The following is a 19,130-nucleotide window of genomic DNA, read 5'->3' as shown; positions in this document are numbered from 1 at the left end:
AGACTCCAGATTTTTTTTTTTTTTTTTTTTTTTTGGTGCTGGGGATTGAACCCAGGGGCACTAACCACTGAGAAACATACCTGGCCCTTTTTTGTATTTTATTTAGACACAGGGTCTTGCTGAGTCACTCAGCACCTTGCTAAGTTGCTGAGGCTGGTTTTGTACTTGCAGTCCTCCTGCTTCAACCTCCTGAGCTGCTGGGTTTACAGGTGTGCGCCACCATACCTTGCAGCCTCCAGATCTTTGAGAAGTAACTTTCTGTTGTTTATCAGCCACGTAGCCTATGGTATTTTGTTTCAGCAGCCTAACACAACCTGACACTTGGTAGGTGTCCCATAGTGTTTGTTGAATGAATGAATGTGGCAAGAAGGGAAGCAGATTCCCCTTTCCTGGTTCCTAAGTATCTCTGGGATCCAAATGGCCTGTCTGAGGCCCCACAGAGCCACAGTGTCTGGAGCTCCCTGTCCTTCTGCCCTCCCCAGTCTCTTCTAAGTTCTTGGGGGTTTGGCACTTGGCACAAGCTCCCAATCAGTCCCTTGCTGCCAGATACTTGGCTTGGAGGTTCCTAGTGTCTCCTAGCATCCTCCTTCCCTCTCACACCCTTGCCCTGTCTCGTGTTCGCTCTGCCCCTCTGGCTATTGTCAGAAACAGGCCAGCTATCTGAGGAACACCTTCATGTGAGGCCCCAGTCATGTATTTGTTTGCCCTAGTGGCTTGTGAGGATTATCTACATTGGACGGATGAAGAAACAAGAGCACAGAGAGATTAATTAACTTTCCTGAGGCCACACAACAAAGAACCGCCAAGCCATATTTTGACCCAAATTGCTGGCTCCATGGCCACACAACTGCATCTCCACAGTTGTCCTCAGATACACTGTGACAGTACACCCACACCCAGATTCACAGCCATCCAGACCCACAGTCACAGTCCTTCACACCCCACTGCCCGGGGGAGGCAGGCAAGTGGCCAAACTTCTGTTATAAACAGGTTTTTATTAAAGATGAGAAGCCAGATCTTTATTAAAGATGAGAAGGGTGCAGGAAAGGGGGACAATGTCTCCTCTGCCCACTGCATTTGGCTGCTCAGGGTAGGGGAGCCCCCTCTGCTCCACCCATGCCCCCCAAGATGGCACATCTGCATGAGGCTGAGGCATGGGGGGCAGTGTGAAGAACAGGGTGGGTTCCAAGAAAAAAAAGTTCTTTCCCACAGCCCTAATAAATAACAGAAGGGTTGGGTGGTGCGCTGGGCACAGGCAAGGGGAGACACAGCACCCTGAACCCCAAAACATCTGAACTGGGGTAAGCCCTGCTTAAGTAGGGAGTCAGGTGGGACTGGGTGAGAGGGTGCATGTGGGGGAGGGGCTGAGGGAGAAGAGGTACCCCAAGGACCCTGCCATGGGGGAGCCTGCCCCCCACACTCCAGCTGGACCCTGTGATTCTGAGGAGAAAGGATCTGGTAGCAAAGGATGAACCCGTCTCCCCCCTCTCCTCTGCACAAACTTAAACACAGGCGGTCCCCCATTGACTGGAATCATACCCACCCACTCTAAACTTCTGAAAGCCCAGGGCTCCTATTGGCCGTTCAGACACTGAATGCAGGCTGGAGTTGCCCTCTTGCCTGAGGATTCTAAGAAGTGAGAGGGAGGCTCCCATTGGCTAGAGTAAACCCCTTTTGGGTAGAATTCTGAGAACTGGGGGTTCTCATTGGCTGGGCAATGGCCAATTGAGTCAAACTTTAGCCCTTAAAAGGACAATCCTAGGTACAAGGGCCCAACCAGCAGATGTGCCCACTGGAATGTCCCAGAGGGCAAAAGAGGCAGGGGTTCCCCTCCCCCATATCCTTCCAGCCATCTTCTAATGTCAGGGCCTGGCTGGTTTGTGGACAGGAGGCTTTGGCACTCACACGGCACACGCACATACACGTGTGGCAGGGGAGAAAGGGGGACATGGGCAGGTTCTGGGTGGATAGGTGGGCCTCACAGCAGGTGGTCGCGACTGGCAAACAGGTAAGGGCTGAAGTTGTCCCGGTGGAAGGGGGAGGGGTAGAGTCCACTGAGGGTATACAGGTCCCGCAGCAGGGGAGTGGGCAGCAGCAGCTTCCGGCCACGTCCACCACCCCCGCCTGGCCCCCCAGGTCCAGGAGAGGAAGGTGAGGGGCCCTGGCTGGGAGTTGGCGCTGGAAGGGGCAAGGGCAGTGGTAGGGGCGTTGGCTCAGACCTCAATCGAGGGCGGGGCACACGAGGTGACGAACACATGGCTGGGGCCCTAGAGGACACACAGCTGGGGATCAGGTGGCCACGGCGGGCGCAGTTCTGCGGCTCTAGAGGGCAGGCATCAGAGAGCAGGGCATTAGAGATCTTGGCAGGGGGCCATGAAAGTCTAGGTGAGAGCGCAGTGGCTGCCCACCGGGAAGTCCCCCCTTGTTTGTCCCCCCACTGTCCCCACACTCACTGGATGGGGTGAGCCGTGCCGGTGTCGAATGCGGCCTGCAGGCCTCGGGTTCCTGAGACATAGAGGCAGAGGGAAGGGGCTAGAGGACCCCTGGAACCCACCGTCCACAACCAAGAAAGGCTCTTTAAGCAAAGAACCCAGTGGAAAAGACAACCAGAGTTCTCCGGATTAATGGTGTCCCCTCAGGGGGCAGAAGGTGTGCACTCCCAGTCTTCAGGGCTGTTCCCTCCCTGAGACCTAGTCCGCAAGTGTGGCTGACCTCTCCACCTCCCCAGGGCCCTGCCATCCCACTTCCTGCTTCCTTGGGCCTTCTCCACCCACCACCCTCTCCAGCCGGGTACAGCCCCCGGCCCCCCTTACCTGGGCCACACTTAACTTTTCGAGGGGGCTGTCCATGGTGGGGGCCTGGCCCAGGTCCTCCCAGGGGGAGAGCCTTCGGCCAGAGGGAGGCCGGCTCTGGAAATTGTGCACAACACAGGTGACCTGTGACAGAGAGAAAAGGGCCTATTGAGGCCTGAGGCCAATGGCATAGGAGTTACGTAAATATTATCCCCATTTTTCAGATCAAGAAACTGAGGCTCAGGTTTCCACAAATAGCTAACATTTTGATGGTATTTACTATGTGCCAAGCACTGCTCTTGCGCTTCACTAAGAGTTAGGTACCCACAGGGCTGGGACTAGGGAGAAGCAAGCAAGGCTGACTGTCAAGGGCAGGATTCACCCTGTCTTCATAATAGCTCTTTTGGTTTTGGTTGTTTGGTTTGTGGTTTTTGCTTTTTGTTTCTGCGGTGCTGGGTATGGAAGCCAGGGCCTCACCCATGCTAAGCAAGCGCTCTACCACTGAACTGACCCCCAGCCCCATTTAAAATGTTAATGTTTTGTATGTTGTGATTACTTGGCATGAATTTTGATTTTTAAAAAGATTTCATTAAGCCAGCGCAGTAATCCCAGCGGCTTGGGAGGCTGAGATAGGAGGATCTCAAGTTCAAAGCCAACCAAGGGGCTAAGCAACTCACTGAAAACCTGTCTCCAAATAAATACAAAATAGGGCTGGGGATGTGGCTCAGTGGTTGAGTGCCCGAGTTCAATCTCTGGTACCAAAAAAGAAAGAAAAGAAAAAAGAAAAATAAAGAAAAAAAAAGATTTCATTAAATTATTTATCTTAATTGCTGAATGTTTGTCTTCAATTTTGCATCCAAGACAGGGCCTTGCCATGATCCTGATCCTTTTATTCCATTTCACAGATGAGAACATACAGGCCTGGGTCAGGTTAAAGGACCTGCCCAAAGTAATGTGGAGCCCAAGGCCAAGGGGCCGATGGGAGGTCTCCCATGGAGATGGGTGGGTTTGGGGCTCACCAGAAAGGTAGCGATGGCTGCTCCAGTCAGGAAGCCCGCCAGCACGTCCGACCAGTGATTGCGGTACTCCGCCACGCGGACCACGCCCACCAGGAAAGCGGGGCACAGCAGGGCCAGGCAGAGGGAGGGTTTAACCAGGCGGGAACCTTTCACGCGGAACACTAGGGTAACATACATCTGTGGGAACCAGACTGATCAGAGGACACACTGAAGTGAGGTCGATCAACCCTCGGGGACACTGTCTTTCAGGCTGAGAAACACCATCAAACTTTGGGGCTGGAGGGCGCCATCCAGGACTACAGGCACAGAGTAAGGGACTCCAGGGTTCCAAGGAGCTCTTGCAGAATGGGGATGTGACTGAAATGGCAACTAGAGGGATAAGGAGTTGGGGTCATGGAGTCCCACGCACACAGTCTGCTGGGCTAGGGGAATGTGACCAGAGCTCCAAAGAGCAGAGGTCGGGACCTGGGACCCTTGTACTACCTGGACAAAGTCCCAGACGCTTCCTGGGTGAGGATGGGATTAGGACGTGGTGTCAAAGGGGCAGCTCTAAGAGCTTCAGCGGGTAGCATGCCCAGCCCCAGGAGGCCACTGCCAGGTTAGAACATCATCCCAGAGACCAGAAAAAGGAACAAGCAACAGAGGTTGGGACTAGGGAAAAACAGGAGAGTTAGAGATCAAGGGCAACAAGGGCGGGCCAAGGCCCAGGGGAAGGGCTGACGCCCACCGTCTAGCCCCCACCTACTCTTCAGGACCTGTTGCCTTGTGGGAACCTAAGGAGCAGAGTTCGACACTCCCAGGACAGCGTCCTGATCCCAGTGTGGCGGCAAGAGCCTTCTTTGGGCATGCCGTTACCAGGGCAGGAGCCATGGTTAGACACCAAGGGCAGGTCCTGGGGCCAGGACCCAGCGGAGGAGTCAGGGACCCTAACGATAGACTCCGCCCTAGGACTGGATCATAGCACCTGGGCGTGGCCTCATGGAGCAGGAGGTGGTGAGGAATCTAAGGCTCCAGGCCTGGAAGCCTCCTGACGGCAGCCCACCTCATGTGCGTGTTCCGTGTTCCCGACCCCTCTGCTCCTCCAGGTGCTCACCGCCGTATAGGTGACCGCGTAGGCGCAGAGGGCTGCATCCTTGCAGGGAAAGGCGCGGCGCGCAGCAGCCACGAGGCTGGGGCTACCTGCACAGGCACCCTGGTCAGTGACAAAGCGGTCAGGCCCTGGACGGTCAGGTGAGGGTGGTGAGCAGCCCAGGGCGGTGTAGTTGGGGCGGCACACTGACAGGAAGTGTGGCGTGGGGTTGCCAGTCACCACCTGCCCCGCATTGGCGAAGATGGTCGTGGTAAAGAGGCCGAAGGAGTACACGCCTGGTGGGGGGAAGGAAAGGGGTTCATGCCCTCAGTCCTGATGCCCAATGGCCCTCCCCCTGAAAGCCCCCAGTCTCCACCAGCTGCTTGATTCCTTGTTCCTAGAAGCACCATTAAAGCACACCTGGGACCATATTATACCTGGGCCAAGGTCCCCCTTCTTTGGGGACCACCATGAAGGACCTCAGAGCCTCCTACCCCTGGAACTTTCACTGTAAGAACATGTGGCCTCTGTCCCTCTCAGATTATCCTATGTCAAGAGTGGCCTTGCCTTGGAATCCCATTATAGCAGAGGCTGGACCCTGTAACCAGCATCCCATCAGATTAGGCCCAGGCCCAGGACCGCCTAAGAAAACCCTAAGGATGGCTGGGCCTCTTTATGCCTGTCCCACTTTTGCTGAGTTGATCCCTTTTCCCCTGGGGCCCTAATCAGCCAGAGCTGGATCTCCAGCCCTCTGCCACTGGAGCCATGCTCAGATACACGCTGTACTCCCAGCCCCATGACCAACTGTGATTGGGGCCCCAGGTAATGTGACTGGGAGTCTCACCTGCCTGCTCTGAGGACCCACTGTGTTTGGCCACAGGCATGGCGCCTTCTGTGCCCAAAACTCCCCGTGTTCCATTTTTGGGCCCTCTTCCTCCATGTGCCATTGTAGTTGGGTTAGGCCCCTCCAAGTCCTCCAGAACCTCCATTTTATTTCTAACTGAACCCAAGTCCCTCTTTGCCCCCTGTAGTCTCCATCACGCCAACTGGAAGACTTTTTCCTTCATACTCTGAATTCTATGATGGCAGAACCAGTCCTTCTCCCTTTGCCTCTGCAACTGCCTCCCCCTTTCCTATTACTACAGGGCTGACCATGGGCCGAGGCTCTCACCCAGGAAGCGAACCAGCCTCCGTAGCGGGGGGCTGAAGCGGCAGCAGGCCCCTGACACGATGGTGCTCTCCCCGATGACGGGGCTGGCTGAGGGTGGCGCGGGGAAAAAGGCACGTGCCAGCTCCCCCAGCAGGATCTGTGGACAAGACCAAGATGGGGTCTCCCTGGCCTTCAGGCCCATATTTCCACCAGCCCATGTGGCCTTTTGGCCTCCTGGGAGGTCCTCTCCGGGGTCTGACCAAGGCAACCCACACCATCTCACCGTAATGGTGGGCCCAGCAGTGACCAAGGCATAGATGAGGGCGGGGGGTGCTCGGCTGGCAGCCTCAGGCCCCGGATAGGGCTTGGCGTAGGTGCTGTCATAGCAGAAGAACCCCTGGGTGTGCACGGGGAAGGTGTCTGTGAACTCCAGGCGGTAAGCAAGCAGAACCACAATGCCCAGCAGCACTGACTGCACCAGCCAGGGCAGGAGAGAGCAGAGAGAGAAGAGAAGGTCAGAGGCTCTGCGGCCATGGAGACAGAGAAAGAGAAAGAAGGGAAACAGACATGAAGATGAAGAGGGACCACGACAAGGAGGGAGGGAAAGAACAGAGGGGAAGGAGAGGAAGAGAGAGATGAGGACAGAAGTGAGAGAAGACAGGAGAAGGGGAAAGAAGAGGAAAGAGAAGGGGGGTGGGAGAGAAAAGGGAAGAAGAGGGAATGAGAGAGAGGAGGGAGAGTAGTGATTACCAAGGAAGAGTGAGAACAGGGCCCAGGCTCAAAACAGAAAGACGGCACACCCAGTGGGATTACACCTGAAATTATACTGTAGAGAAGCTTCCCACTAAGCCTTTCTCTGTGAATTTATATATTTTACATTCCTAAGAGCCCTTGGAGAGAGGGACCCTAGTACATCCATTTAAGGATGAGGAAACTGAGGCTCAGGTGCCAACACACTTAAGAGTCCTGAAGTATGGATGGACAAGGCAGAGTGGGATTAGAACTCAGAGAAGGACACTTTCTGAGCCCAAGCTTGTAACCACTTCTCAAGAGAAGGGGGACAGCAATGGAGATCCTTGGGTAACAGGGAGAGATTAGGGAGAGATGGAATAATGGATCCAGGTGGGGACCTGGCAAAAGAAGGGAGACTGAGGTTGGGCAGAGATAGAAGAGACAGGAAGACGGGGTGCCACCTCTGGGAGAGGTTCTGGGGTCCTCACCTCCACAAAGACAAAGCAGGGAATGATGGAGAAACTCCTCTTCGGATGAGGTCTCCCTCCCGCCATAGTGAAGGCTGGGCCTGCAGAGCAGGGGCAGGGAGTGGGACCGCCAGGGCAACCACTGGGACCCTGGCCTCATCCCTGTGGCCACAGGGACCACTGGTTCTGCCCCTTGAGCCTTCTGGACAGCTTTGTACAATCCAGGTCCTACCTCATTGGCCCGTGGGATACTCCACTCCAACACCACCTTTAGCCTGTCAGGGACCCCAAAGATTCTACAGTGGTCCCCTTCTACAGCCTTCGGAGCCGGTAACCAGAGGCCTTTTAGGAGGACCCTCCCCACTTGGCCTTTAGAAGGGCTCCTCCATGACACCACCCCCACCAGGTTTTAGGGGATTCCTTGCTCTTTCCCTGGGGAACTCCATGCTCCATGCCCCCAAACCCTGCTGGGTCCCTCCGTGAGGCCCTTTTCCCATGGCCTCCTTGGGGGTCCCCTCCTCAGTCCCCATGGGCTGTGGTATCTGGTGCGGGCTGATAGCCAGGCTCGCCTTCTCTCCCAGCTGCTTCCCCTCCTCCCCCACCTCCCAGCCAGCTGCCTCTCCCCTTCCCTCCGCCAACCCTCTAACCTCAGTCTCCAGACTTCAGGGGCCAACAGTCACACCAGCTCACACCCATTCTCCCACCTGAACTCACCTGTGAAAATGCCCTAGGGCTTCTGACAGGCTGCCGCCACCACGGACTCACAGCCACTCCTGGTGGCCAGCAGGGCAGGGATAGTCACCCCCATTGTGAAGATGTGGAAACTAAGGCCCAGGTAGGCAAGGGTAGGCACTCTGGGTCCAAAGCTCCATCCACGAGGCTCGTTCTGCCATGTGACATGAAGGGTAAGGGTCACCAGAAGTCCCAGATGCCCCCAGAGTCACCCACATTAGCACCCTCACAGTGTACAACCCAATCACAGCCTCCAGTCCCAAATACTGCACCCCCATGACATTCATTCATCTGTCCCAATGAGGACCAAGAGCACAATGCTGGGCGCCTGCCTCATGGTGAACAAGACAGGGCGCTCATTCACACAGGTACCCAACACCCACAACCTTCTAACAGCATTCACACACACACACCAGGCACAGCATGCACACAGCCCGTCATGGACACCCACACAGATCAAACACGTCCCCCCACACAGTCACATAGTCAGGGAGACCAGGAGACCCTACACATGTCACAGCTACAAGAACAGCCCCACACAAGTCCTCATCCTGTCACAGTCATGGAAGTAGACTCAGGCTGCCAACACACTTAAGAGTCTCAGTATAGAGAACCACCGTACACAATGGGAGTCACAGACCGGGTCACAGAGTCACACCCCCAGTTACAAGGCTTTCAGTGGCAGCCACACACATTAACAGTCTCTCATCCATTCTGACAGTCACTGGAGAGACAACGAGCCATCCACAACCACAGCCACATGGTCACACAAGGGCATATCCATGGACCATGACAAAGACTCACATGTGGCCACATAAGGCATACAATCACAGACCCAAGCCACACACTCACATCATCAGAAAGAACACTCAACAGCAGCCACACAATAACACACACACACAACCATACTGACACCAAGACGGCCACATACAGTAAAAGCAATCACAGTGCCGCCAAATAGAAGCCACAACATCAGAGAGAGAGAGACACACACACACACACACAATCTGAGTGACACTGACAACAGCAGCCACACGATAGAGCAGACACACACACGGACACACCCGAAGTCACACAATCACTGCCATACAACCACACAACAATTACACAACCGCACACTGACACACAATGACAACCACACAATCAGTCACCCTCAGCCACCCTCACCCCCATCGCTTGGCTCCTGACGTGGAGTCCTCTACCCATGCTCCCCTCCCCCAGCCCGGTCTGAAGCCCCAGCTCGCCGCCTCCCTTCCCCCTCCCGGTGCTGGACCCGATGGGACCCAACCTCGGAAACCGGAGTCCGGGCCTCCACCAGCAGATGGAAGATGGGAAGCCCCCGGAGGAGATGAGGCGGTGAGAGGACGCCCCAGGCCCCCCTCACCCGGTGCAGGCCGCCACCGCCGCCTGAGCCCCCGCTCCGCACAGACGGCCCGGGTGCGGCGGGGCAGACAGACGGATGTCTGGCCGCGGTGACGGACGCGGAGACGGAGACACTGTCGGGCCGGCGGGGCGGGGCGGCGCAGGCTCCGCGGCCGCGGGAGGGGCGGGGCCTCCGGAGCCTCATTTGCATCGCCCAAGGGGCGGGGCCTTGCGGCGCCTCCGGAGCGGGGCAACTTAGCACAGATGAGGGTGGGAACGGAAGGACGGAAGGACGGGGGCGGAGGAGGAGGACCCTGGGGTGGGAGGCCTCGAGAACGGGAGGGCGGGGCTTCCCAGCGTGACGCTGAACCCCTCACGCCCTCTGGGCCTCAGTTTCCCCATTTGGGCATTTGTAGCAATTTGTAGCAGAGAGCCAGATCCTTGGGACTCCCCAGAAAGAAAAGGCCCTTTGGAGAGATTGTTTGGTCACTCGTGTCTGGACATACTGACCCCTGACCTTGTCATATACTAAGTCTGGTCTCACTATCCCCTGACTCTAGCCCGCACATTTCGAACAGTCCCTGGGGTCCCTACATCTTTCCTGACACTGCGAAGTAAATGGTGGGAGTAAATGGAGGGAGGGCACAGGAAGGACAGGAGCAAGCCCTCAGGGGTGGAGGAGGATCTCGGCTAGTTTATTCTCTGTCTGGAGGGGTCTTCAGGAAGAGCAGTCCCGGCTGCTCAATCTGTGGAGAAAGAGGGCGGGTCAGGGCCTGGCCCAGGGGACTCCAGGGCTTCAGGTCAGGGGCCAGATGCCCAAGGAGGGAGCTGGGGTGGTCCTGAGGGTCTGTGCTGTTGGAATCAACGGCAGGCCAGAAGGGAAATGGGTGGGGTGGGGGTCAGGGAGGATCCTCACCGTGTGGAAAGGATCGGCTCTTGCCGAATTGTGGCTTATCAGAGTCTGAGTCTGAGTCCCAGGAGGGGAGTGGAGGGCTCAGGCACCGGTGCCCATTGTGGCCTGTGGAAGAGACATTGTGGCCCTTCACACATGAGCTCTGAATGTGACCCTGAATGACCCCTGGATGAAACCTCCCATAACTCCTTAATGTGACTTCAGAGCATTACTTAATGTAACAGTAACCCTAACCCTAATCCTAACTATAAAATAAGACCCAACACTTGGGCGTGATGGCACATCCCTATAATCTCAATGACTTAGGAGGCTGAGGCTGGAGGATCACAAGTTCAAGGTCAGCCTCAGCAACTTAGGGAACCTCTGTCTGAAAATAAAAGATAAAAGGGCTGGGGATGTGGTTCAGTGGTTAAGCACCCCTGGGTTCAATGCCCAGTACTGGGGGAAAAAAAGATACTAAATCTCGAAAGATGTGACTCTCTAATAGAACCTCTGAACATGACCCCACTAAGCAAAGCTGGCTAATTACTCCACCCCCCACTTGTGAGTGATGCTCAGTCTCCTCACCCCTGAGGCTTGAAGCCCGGGGGTGGACCCCCGAAGACATAGTAAGGCCATCAATGGAGTTCTGCAGCCCATGAACAGCAGACCTATGGGAGATGGAGAGATGTGGATCCCCCAAGACACTGGACTGCTCCAGGTGGGGACTACGTAGGGGGGAACCCTAGGGAAGGTGAGTCCTGTGGGGAGAGGGAGGTCTGAACTCAGATGGGTTCCAGGTTCCAGTGGTCACTGCCAGATGGAACTGGAGGGAGCTGGTCAGATGAGGCTCAGCAGTTAGAGGTCAGACCGAGGGCTGGGCATCACCATATGTCACTCAGTTCCTTCTGGAGGTCATCCTTCCAGCAGCCATTGCCCCCCAGTGGCACCTCCTCAGTCTCTGGCCAGGCAGATGGATCAAACCCCTGCTGCTTCATCTTGGTCAGGACCTGGGATCCGCAGGGATGAGAGATCAGACACAATGATAATAATGACGATGGTGAAAGGGGACCATTATGAGAACTTATTATATGCCAGGATGCATTCAAAGCACTTAACCTTCAGTGAACCCAGCTACAGGATCAGGGAGAGCTATGTCATTATTATACCCGTGACACAGAGGAACAAATTGAGGCCCAGAAACACAAAATGACTTACCTGTGCTTGCACAGTGGTAAGTGGCAGAGCTGGGATTTGAACCCAGCCTCCAGTCTGATGGCAGAGGCTGGTAGAGACCCCACACTCCCACCTTGCCCAGGGTCCCCCATCTGTTCCGCTCACCTTGCGGCATTTCACCTGTGTCTTCTGCATTTTCTGGATGTTCACCAGGTTCTGCGCGATCTCCTCCTCCTGTGCCTCTGTGGGGGGAGGGGGCTCAGGGGGACAATCACAGCAACAGGCCCCCCCCTCTTGGCTGTAGGCTCTAGGCACTCACGAAGCTTCTGATAGATGAAGGTCACCTCCTCCCGTACCAGCTCCAGCTCCTCCCACAGGAACTTCTTGCTGAGGGAACAGGGCAGACTAGACCCATACTTGCTACCTTCTCCCAGGTCTCCCTTGCCTCCCAGGTCCCCATCTGTTCCCCCACACACACCTGCCTACCTTCCTCTTACTACTGTCCCTCTACCTCCCACTCCTCTCCTCCTGACCACTCTTCTCAGCCTCTCCACTCTGTTGGCCTCCATCTTCCTGCCTCCTTCCCCCCTCAGCCTCCCATACCACCCCAGCCTCCTCAGTCCCTAGCCTCCTTCCCCATCCCACCTCCAGCTTCCGGTCTCCCCTGCCTTCTGGTCTCCCAGCCTCCCCAGCACCCTCTCCCCAGCCACCAATCTCCCCTGAGCCACTCATCCCTTCCTCCTATCCCCCAAGCCTTTCACTGAGCCCTCATCCCCTTCCCAGGCCTCTCCCCTGTCCCTCTTCCTGGCCTTCCCTGCTTCTCCCAGCCGTCAGGCTGCCCTCCTGTCAACACCCACCTGTCCCTGATTTCTTGGGCCAGCAGCTGCAGGCAGCGAGTGGTGCGGACCCGCTGCACTTCCTCACTGTCACGCAGGGTCTTCTGCAGCCCCCGAAGGCCTTGGGCCAGCGCCCCATAGAGCTCCTGCCGGCCCTGCTCTGTGTCCCACTTCTGGCCCTCCTTCTCTCCCTGGCGGCCCACAGGGCTCAGCACCTCTGCAGAGAGGTTGGGACCTTGACTGAGCCCTGAGGTCAGTTTTAAGCCCAGCTTGCCCTAATCTTGGCCTGACAGGGTCCTGGAACTCAGACTGGCTGACCCTGACAGAACTACCCACCAGCCTGACCTTGACTTCCATCCAGTCCTTACCTTCAAGCTGCTGGATTTTGATTTGTTGCAGGCAGCTCTCCTTCTCCAACATGGTCACAGAGTGGTTCAGGAACTCAAAAGCCTGTGAGGGAAGAGGTCAGGCCTGGGGTAGGAAGGAGGGCAAAGTGGGGCAGAGGTTGCTGAGGATGGGGCCAGGGCGGTTTACCTTGGTCTGAGCCTGTAGCTGGCTCTTGAGTGACTCTAGTTCACATCTCAGGAGCTTCTGGGAGTCAGGAATCATCATCGTAGACTTAGCTGTGGGCAGAAGTAAGGGTGAGCTGGGGTGGGGACAAGGGCAGCACAGAATCAGCAGAGGCTCAGATTGGGATAGAAGCTGGGGTAAAGTACAGATTGGGGGTCTGCTGAAGCTGGAGCAGGGGTGAATGGTTAGTGATAATGGTGGTCATCTGCAGGGCAGAGGTTGGAAGGGGAACAGCCAGGTCTTTCCCACAGTTACATTGGGAAGGAGGGTTCTTACCTTTGACTTTGGAAGAGTTGGTCTCCAAGGGCTTCTAGGGAAGGGGGACAAGAAGGGAGTGGAAATTTGGCCCAATTTGGAAGGTTGGACAAGAGTTGGGTCTTCTGAGATATAGGTGTCCCAAACCACAAGCGCTGGCAAAGCTGCCTCCAGGCACATCTGGCTTGCACATGCTCAGAAATGCACTGTGTGGCACATCCCACATGTGTGTAGACCTGTAAGTTGCCCCTGATAGCAGATGCCAGCCCTGTCCCTGGCTTGGGCTCAGGTGATGGCCCTCCTCCGTAGGGGCAAACAGCCTTGACAATGTCTGCAGTGGGCATCAATGGCACTACACACGGTTGCCAAAATACATACACCCAGACATCCAACCTCAGGCACAGCCATGCATGCTAGGTTGTAAAACCCAGGCATCCATTTGCTCACATTTTGACATACAAGCCAAATCACAGCCAGAGACACAGCAAAACAAACAAACAAACAAAAACCCCACCAAATAACATGACTGCACATCCCTTCCATCCACTCCTTACATTATGGAGATCCTGATGAGAGGAGGACGCTGTTCTAGGTGCTGAACACGTATAGCTTGAGTACCCTTGAAGGTCCCCCTGCCCCATAACCCCTTCCCTAAGTCCCACAGAAGTATACTGCAGTGTTTTCCTAGACTGAAGGGGTTTCCTGGGTGGGGTGACCTTGGCTGTGTTTTGATGCCTCTTCAGAAGATCCTGGTCATTACAGTGCTCCTGCTGGTCTGGGTTAGAAATGGAGGGAGCCCCATGTGGCTGAGGTCCCGAGCCCCACCCTGGTTTCCAATCTATAATCCTCACTGTGTCCTCAGAGGCAGTAGGTTCCAAGGTCTCTGGTTCTGTGGTCCTGGTCCAATAACTCCTACAGTCCACAGCTTTGTCTGAAGAAGACCCTAGTGGGGAGGACTTCCTTGAGGGACAGGCCAGAGCATGCCTTGCATCCCCAGCCCCTCCCCTCTCCAGCCTGAAGGCAGCCCCTCAACAAACTCACACTTCCCATAAGCAGGCAAACACACGTTGGAGGATGAATGAGAAGGGGAGTGAGGGGGTACAGAGTAGTCCTGGTCCAGGGGTAGGCCAGCCAAAAGAGGGTCACTGTGAAGAGGGGGACAAAAGTTTCTTTGAGACCACCCCTCGTATCCCAACACTCCAGACCCTCCCTGACAACCCAGAGAGGCCTCAGCTCTGAATACCCAGCCTCTCAGTTATGGTAGGAGCTGAAGCTGGATGAAAGATGATCCCACTCCCAGCGGTTAGGTGGGGCAACAAGGAGGACCTAGAAGACTCCAAAGAAATAAGGCCTTGGAAGAGCCCAGAGATGCAAAGGACCTTAATACTGGCCCTTAAGGGGAGGCCATTCCTGGAAGGAAATAGCATGTGCAAAGTCTGGAGATGTAGAACCTCATGTTCTGTGTTGGTAAATTCAGGATGGCTGAAGGCAGCATCCAAGAGAAAGCAGCAAGAAGTCAGTAGAACAGCTCAGCTAAGGCACTGAAGCCAAGCACAGGAGTTTGGGCCTGGCCCTACAGGTGAATAAAACCAGTAGTGGGTGAGCAGGAGAGGCAGGGCATATCTATTCAATAAATGTTAGCTCAATTTGAGCCCAGGCCTGTGCCAGCTAAGGCTGGGAACAGGAAATAACTTAGCTCTGGATCTCACATGGCCCCTCCTGTAGAATCAGAGCTGACACAGATGGAAAGACCTGGGGCAGATCTATTTGGAAAAACTTCCAGGTGAAGGGCACCTTGCCCTGGATTACACTCAGCCAGTTCTCCAAACTTTTCTACCTTCCTCTTCTGTTGCCCTTGCTGAACCCTCTGCCTGGTGTCCTTCCCCTGGCCCAGTCTACCTGGAGGCTCCTACAAAACCCTACTTGGCACACCATCGGAAAACCTCTATTAATCCTTTTTTTTTTTTTTTTTAGGCTCATATTTTCTGAGTGTTCACTAAATCTTCACACCAACCCTGTAATGTACAGGTTATTCTGCCTGAAATTTTCTAGGGACCCCTTCAAGAGACACTGATTTAGGGAGATCCTCATCTTCTGAGGCAGGAGAGCATCACGGATAAGAAACGACACCCTCCAGCTGGAAGGTCAAATCCCAGCTCTGCTGCTTCCCAACTGTGTGGTGTTGGAGAATTCTTGGGCTTCTCTATGCCTCAGAGTGTCTCCAACCACGAAAATAGGATATCATTGTATCCATTTTACGGGGTTGGCATGATTCAGTATATTGATCCATGTCAATGTTGGCAGTTTAACATAGTGGTGACGGACCTGAAGACCATGGGGGATCTGAGAGATTTGGAGAGGGAAAAGAAAAGCCATATCTGAACCTCAGCTGCAGGAAGTCGTGCCTACCCTTCCCTGCCCACCAAAGTTGATGGATTCTTCCGCCATCCTCCCGGGAGAATTCTTTGGGAAGGGGGCGGGGTCAGCAGCCTGGGCCCCGCCCCCAGGTCGTGAATCCTGCCCTAGACAAGCTCCGGACTGCCTTCCATCCCTACCTACCGCATACCACCAACCTGTTCATGCTCTCCCATCAGGGACCGCGAAGCCAGTCCCCAGCTGTGACGCTGAAATTTGATCCTATGGGGGCACCATCGTATTTCCTAGGCGCGGAGGCCTAGGAAAGAGTCACAGAGAGGGGTGTGGCCGGCGTTTTAGCTCCGCCCTCCGCCGAGGGATCCGAAGGCCTATTTGGTGCCTTAGTAGCCGCGATGTCATTGGATGAAAGCCTGGAGAGGGGGCGGGATTCCAGGCTGCTTCTCGCTAGCCGATTACTCAATACCTGGAGGGCGGGACGGGGGCTGCAGAGCTACGATCCGATTGGTTTCGGACTCAGCTGGAGGCGGGACGAGTTCTTGGTTGGGGCGGGTCCCGACGCGAGGCTGCAGGCTGCCCGGGAGGTCCGCGGTCCGCCCCGGAGCGCGGGAGAGAGGTACGGAGTTCGGACGGTACGGCCCTGGAGACTGGCCCCAGCGCCTGCGGTCTCCGACTCCGGGGGCTCCGGGCAGAGGCCCGGGCTCCCGACAGTGGGATCGGTGTCCTCGGATGAGGTTTGGGTTTTCCCAGGAGAGACGAGGCCTTCGGGAGAATATGGGAGAGGGTCTTCCTAGGATATGTCGGGTCCTGTTGGAGAGGAGGGGCCTTGGCTGTTAGAACTGGATCCCCGGAGGGATACTTAGGGTGATCTCTGAAGACCTAGGGCTGCGGGCTTGAGCTGTTGGGACGGACATTTGAGGGGCTCAGAGGTGGCAGGAGTGTTGGGGTAGTCTAGGGAGCCTGAGATCTCGAGTGCTGACGTTTGGTGAGTTGGGGTCGGGGTTGTCACAGGACTACTTTGGGTCTCCCCACCCCCACTCCTGGGCTGCTTTCCCTGGATAGCTGTTGGATCGACTGTGACCCTCACCCTGAGCAGACTCACAGAGTTTAAGGCCACAGGGCAAAGGTAAAACCCTGAATAACTTGGTGCCTGTTCCCAGGGCAACAAGATGGAGGAAGGCGGGAACCCAGGAGGACTGATTAAGGTGGTCCATCTACTGGTCTTGTCAGGTGCCTGGGGCATGCAAATGTGGGTGACCTTCGCCTCAGGTAGGGACCCTCTTTTTGGCCATCATGGATACCCAGGGTGGGGATCAAAATGGGAGGGGAACCTGGAAGTGTCCTAATAGGCATGTGGTCCCCTACCTCACAGGCTTCCTGCTTTTCCGAACCCTTCCCCGACATACCTTCGGCCTCGTGCAGAGCAAACTCTTCCCTTTCTACTTTTACATCTCCATGGGCTGTGCCTTTATCAACCTCTGCATCTTGGCTCCACAGCGTGCCTGGGCTCAGCTTACATTCTGGGAGGCCAGCCAGGTACGCAGTCTTGAGTGCCACTATCTTCTGGAGACTTGTTTCCAAGATCCCAATGACCACCTATGATCATCCCTTTGAGGAAGAAAGAAATCATGCCCCTTCTTCCTGGTGGAGACAGAGTTGGGCACTGGCTATCCTTGAGCAGTGCGCAGTCTACACAACTGTCCCCAGCAGTCCTGTCTATCCTCCAGTATCTCTCTCGTGGCTGCTGCTCCCTCTCTTCCCCATGGCTGGGCCTGTTGCCAAGCTGAGGTGACTCAGCTGTGCTGGGACTCTGACCCCAGCTCATTGTTTAAAAACCAGCCCAACTGGGGATTTAGGGTTCCCTACCCCATTCACACATGTCCCCAGCCATGAGGCAAGGGACCATCTCTGCATCTCAGATTTCTCTACCTTGTTCTCCCTTTGCCCACTAAGTTTCTCAGATGTGGGCAGGTTAGGCCTGACAGGTGTGACAAGAATAATCTAGAGACAGAAGAGGATTATGGGTGACTAGAATTTCACAGATGTTTTAGTCACTTCCTGTGGACCCAAGTTATGGAGTCTGGGCTGAGGCTAGAGGAGAGATGGGCTCCATGTTTTGGGATAATGAGGAGTCAGTCAGTTCTCTGTCCTAATTTTGGGAAGAGAGATCCTGCCCTTAGATAGCCACAGTTTGGGGGAACACAGGAGATGGGGAGACAAGCCCTTGCCCCGTGGACTTTCAGTCTGGGTGTCAGAGGAGAGAGGCTCAGGGGGAATAGAGGAGATGGAGCCACCCCCACGGCCTTTCCTTAGGGGCCGCCAGCTTCAGGTCCTCTTTCTGGGTCCAGGGAAGTGGGGGGGGGGCTGGCTTTGATTCAATGCTGTCTTGATACCATTCTGGACTGTGAGGATGCAGAGGGGCCCTCCCCAGAGCCCCTCCCACCCCCAGGCACAGCTTACCTTCTCTTCCCGCTGCGCTTGCCAGCTCTGCCTGCAGCTCCTGAGCCTCACCCTGGCTACCATCAATGCCCACTGGCTGGAGCCGCACACTACAGCTGCCATGTGGGCCCTGCAGATTGTGGAGAAGGAGCAGGGCCTAGGCGGGGAGGTGCCCGGCAGCCTCCAGGGCCCCGACCCCTACCGCCAGCTGCGGGAGAAGAACCCCAAGTACAGTGCTCTCCGCCAGAACTTCTTCCACTACCATGGCCTGTCCTCTCTTTGCAATCTGGGCTGTCTCCTGAGCAATGGGTTCTGCCTCGCTGGCCTTGCCCTGGGCCTCAGAAGCCTCTAATATGGACCCTGTATGTCAATAAATGCTTCTTTGGAGATGGCTTCTGTCGTTTTCTCGGCCCATGAGAAGCAGGGATGTGTGTGTGCAAGGGTAGCTCTGGTCCTGTTTCCCTATTCACATGGCATGATTCGGAATGTTAGTTATACAGCCCCTAAGTCTTTCCACTAGTGATACCCATTTATTGAGCACCAGCTGTATGGCAGGCATGGTGTTAACCATTGAACATACCATGTATTGTTGCAACAATAGCTGGTTCCGATCCCTAAGGGACAATTTCCTATCCCACTGACATTGGGAGTGACTGTGTGACTTGCTTTGGCCAATGGAATGTGAGCGGATGTGGCATGGGTCTCTTCTAAGGAGAGGTGTTTCAAGACAGGACATACCATGCTGCATTTTCCCTTTACCACTGCAACCATTGTGAGAACCAGTCATTGGTTATTGTGTGTTGTGAAGACTTTGGTGCTGTTTGTTACTGAGCATATTCAAGCCCTTCCTAACTAATGCACTGCATCTCAGTTCACCTGTGTGGCACACGTAAAAAGAACCTACTGTTCTCCTGAGACATGGATGTGCAGAATTTAGCCAGTTGCTTGAACGCCAACAAATCCTGAACTATTGTAACTACTGTCCTACTGGCTTGAAGAAAACACGGCTTCTTTTTAAAATCTAAATGCCAATTTTATTTATTTTATGTCAAATCTTACTGTGTGGGGGCTGGGGTTGTGGCTCAGTGGTAGAGTGCGGCGCTCTCTATGCATGTATGAAGCACCGGGTTCGATCCTCAGCACCATATAAAAATAAAAGTATTGTGTCCATCTACAACTAAAAAAATATTTTAAAAAAAGAAAAAAAAAAGATCTTACTGTGTGGCCTCAGGCAAAGAGCTGCCCCTCTCTGAGCCTTGGTTTCCT

The 19,130-nt window shown here is 55.1% G+C and overlaps 3 protein-coding genes across 19 annotated transcripts; 1 reads left to right on the top strand and 2 right to left on the bottom strand.

Annotated features, from left to right (window-relative positions):
* Positions 1–975: 975 nt before the first annotated feature.
* Plppr2 (phospholipid phosphatase related 2) lies at positions 976–9,843 on the bottom strand. 5 transcript variants are annotated; one of them, XM_015489046.2, is made up of 10 exons: positions 9,250–9,843; positions 7,944–8,115; positions 7,251–7,330; positions 6,314–6,502; positions 6,052–6,187; positions 4,905–5,176; positions 3,812–3,988; positions 2,814–2,936; positions 2,454–2,505; positions 976–2,322 (listed from the first exon to the last, which is right to left on the bottom strand). In XM_015489046.2, exons 3-10 carry the CDS (start codon positions 7,314–7,316, stop codon positions 1,979–1,981), a joined length of 1,359 nt encoding a protein of 452 aa, XP_015344532.1. In that variant the 5' UTR covers positions 7,317–7,330; positions 7,944–8,115; positions 9,250–9,843; the 3' UTR covers positions 976–1,978. The 5 variants fall into 5 exon arrangements, with proteins under 5 accessions (XP_015344532.1, XP_015344534.1, XP_015344533.1 ...); XM_015489048.2 differs by having other exon boundaries at positions 2,830–2,936; XM_015489047.2 differs by having other exon boundaries at positions 6,314–6,427.
* Positions 9,844–9,990: 147 nt separating this feature from the next.
* Ccdc159 (coiled-coil domain containing 159) lies at positions 9,991–16,210 on the bottom strand. Of its 10 annotated transcripts, none has more exons than XM_048795573.1 (14): positions 15,892–16,210; positions 15,626–15,689; positions 14,094–14,197; positions 13,607–13,995; positions 13,074–13,107; positions 12,762–12,850; positions 12,596–12,677; positions 12,249–12,444; positions 11,711–11,778; positions 11,557–11,633; positions 11,104–11,225; positions 10,804–10,886; positions 10,240–10,341; positions 9,991–10,069 (listed from the first exon to the last, which is right to left on the bottom strand). In XM_048795573.1, exons 2-14 carry the CDS (start codon positions 15,631–15,633, stop codon positions 10,065–10,067), a joined length of 1,359 nt encoding a protein of 452 aa, XP_048651530.1. In that variant the 5' UTR covers positions 15,634–15,689; positions 15,892–16,210; the 3' UTR covers positions 9,991–10,064. The 10 variants fall into 10 exon arrangements, 9 of the variants coding, with proteins under 9 accessions (XP_048651530.1, XP_048651529.1, XP_048651528.1 ...); XM_048795572.1 differs by having other exon boundaries at positions 15,626–15,726; positions 15,892–16,033; XM_048795571.1 differs by lacking the exon at positions 15,892–16,210 and having other exon boundaries at positions 15,626–15,812.
* On the top strand, positions 15,912–18,251 carry Tmem205 (transmembrane protein 205). 4 transcript variants are annotated; one of them, XM_015489049.2, is made up of 4 exons: positions 15,912–16,041; positions 16,586–16,694; positions 16,798–16,961; positions 17,911–18,251. In XM_015489049.2, exons 2-4 carry the CDS (start codon positions 16,595–16,597, stop codon positions 18,214–18,216), a joined length of 570 nt encoding a protein of 189 aa, XP_015344535.1. In that variant the 5' UTR covers positions 15,912–16,041; positions 16,586–16,594; the 3' UTR covers positions 18,217–18,251. The 4 variants fall into 4 exon arrangements, with proteins under 4 accessions (XP_015344535.1, XP_015344536.1, XP_015344537.1 ...); XM_015489050.2 differs by having other exon boundaries at positions 15,992–16,057; XM_015489051.2 differs by having other exon boundaries at positions 16,022–16,159.
* Positions 18,252–19,130: the final 879 nt, after the last annotated feature.

The sequence above is a fragment of the Marmota marmota genome, unplaced genomic scaffold (genome assembly GCF_001458135.2).
Source record: "Marmota marmota marmota unplaced genomic scaffold, marMar, whole genome shotgun sequence".
Classification (NCBI taxonomy): domain Eukaryota; kingdom Metazoa; phylum Chordata; class Mammalia; order Rodentia; family Sciuridae; genus Marmota; species Marmota marmota.
The sequence above is the reverse complement of the archived record's forward strand: the minus strand, read 5'-3'. Positions and strand labels throughout refer to the sequence as shown.

Excerpts from the sequence above, each read along its gene's own strand:
- Plppr2 (XM_015489046.2), bottom strand. The coding sequence starts at position 7,316 with ATGGCGGGAGGGAGACCTCATCCGAAGAGGAGTTTCTCCATCATTCCC. Across the intron at positions 3,989-4,904 it reads ACGCGGTCACCTATACGGCG|ATGTATGTTACCCTAGTGTT; the intron begins GTGAGCACCTGG and ends TGGTTCCCACAG. Across the intron at positions 2,937-3,811 it reads CAGCCATCGCTACCTTTCTG|GTCACCTGTGTTGTGCACAA; the intron begins GTGAGCCCCAAA and ends TCTCTGTCACAG.
- Ccdc159 (XM_048795573.1), bottom strand. Across the intron at positions 11,779-12,248 it reads GCCCAAGAAATCAGGGACAG|CAAGAAGTTCCTGTGGGAGG; the intron begins GTGGGTGTTGAC and ends CTGTTCCCTCAG. Across the intron at positions 11,226-11,556 it reads CACAGGTGAAATGCCGCAAG|GTCCTGACCAAGATGAAGCA; the intron begins GTGAGCGGAACA and ends TGCGGATCCCAG.
- Tmem205 (XM_015489049.2), top strand. The coding sequence starts at position 16,595 with ATGGAGGAAGGCGGGAACCCAGGAGGACTGATTAAGGTGGTCCATCTA. Across the intron at positions 16,695-16,797 it reads GTGGGTGACCTTCGCCTCAG|GCTTCCTGCTTTTCCGAACC; the intron begins GTAGGGACCCTC and ends CCTACCTCACAG. Across the intron at positions 16,962-17,910 it reads CATTCTGGGAGGCCAGCCAG|CTCTGCCTGCAGCTCCTGAG; the intron begins GTACGCAGTCTT and ends TGCGCTTGCCAG.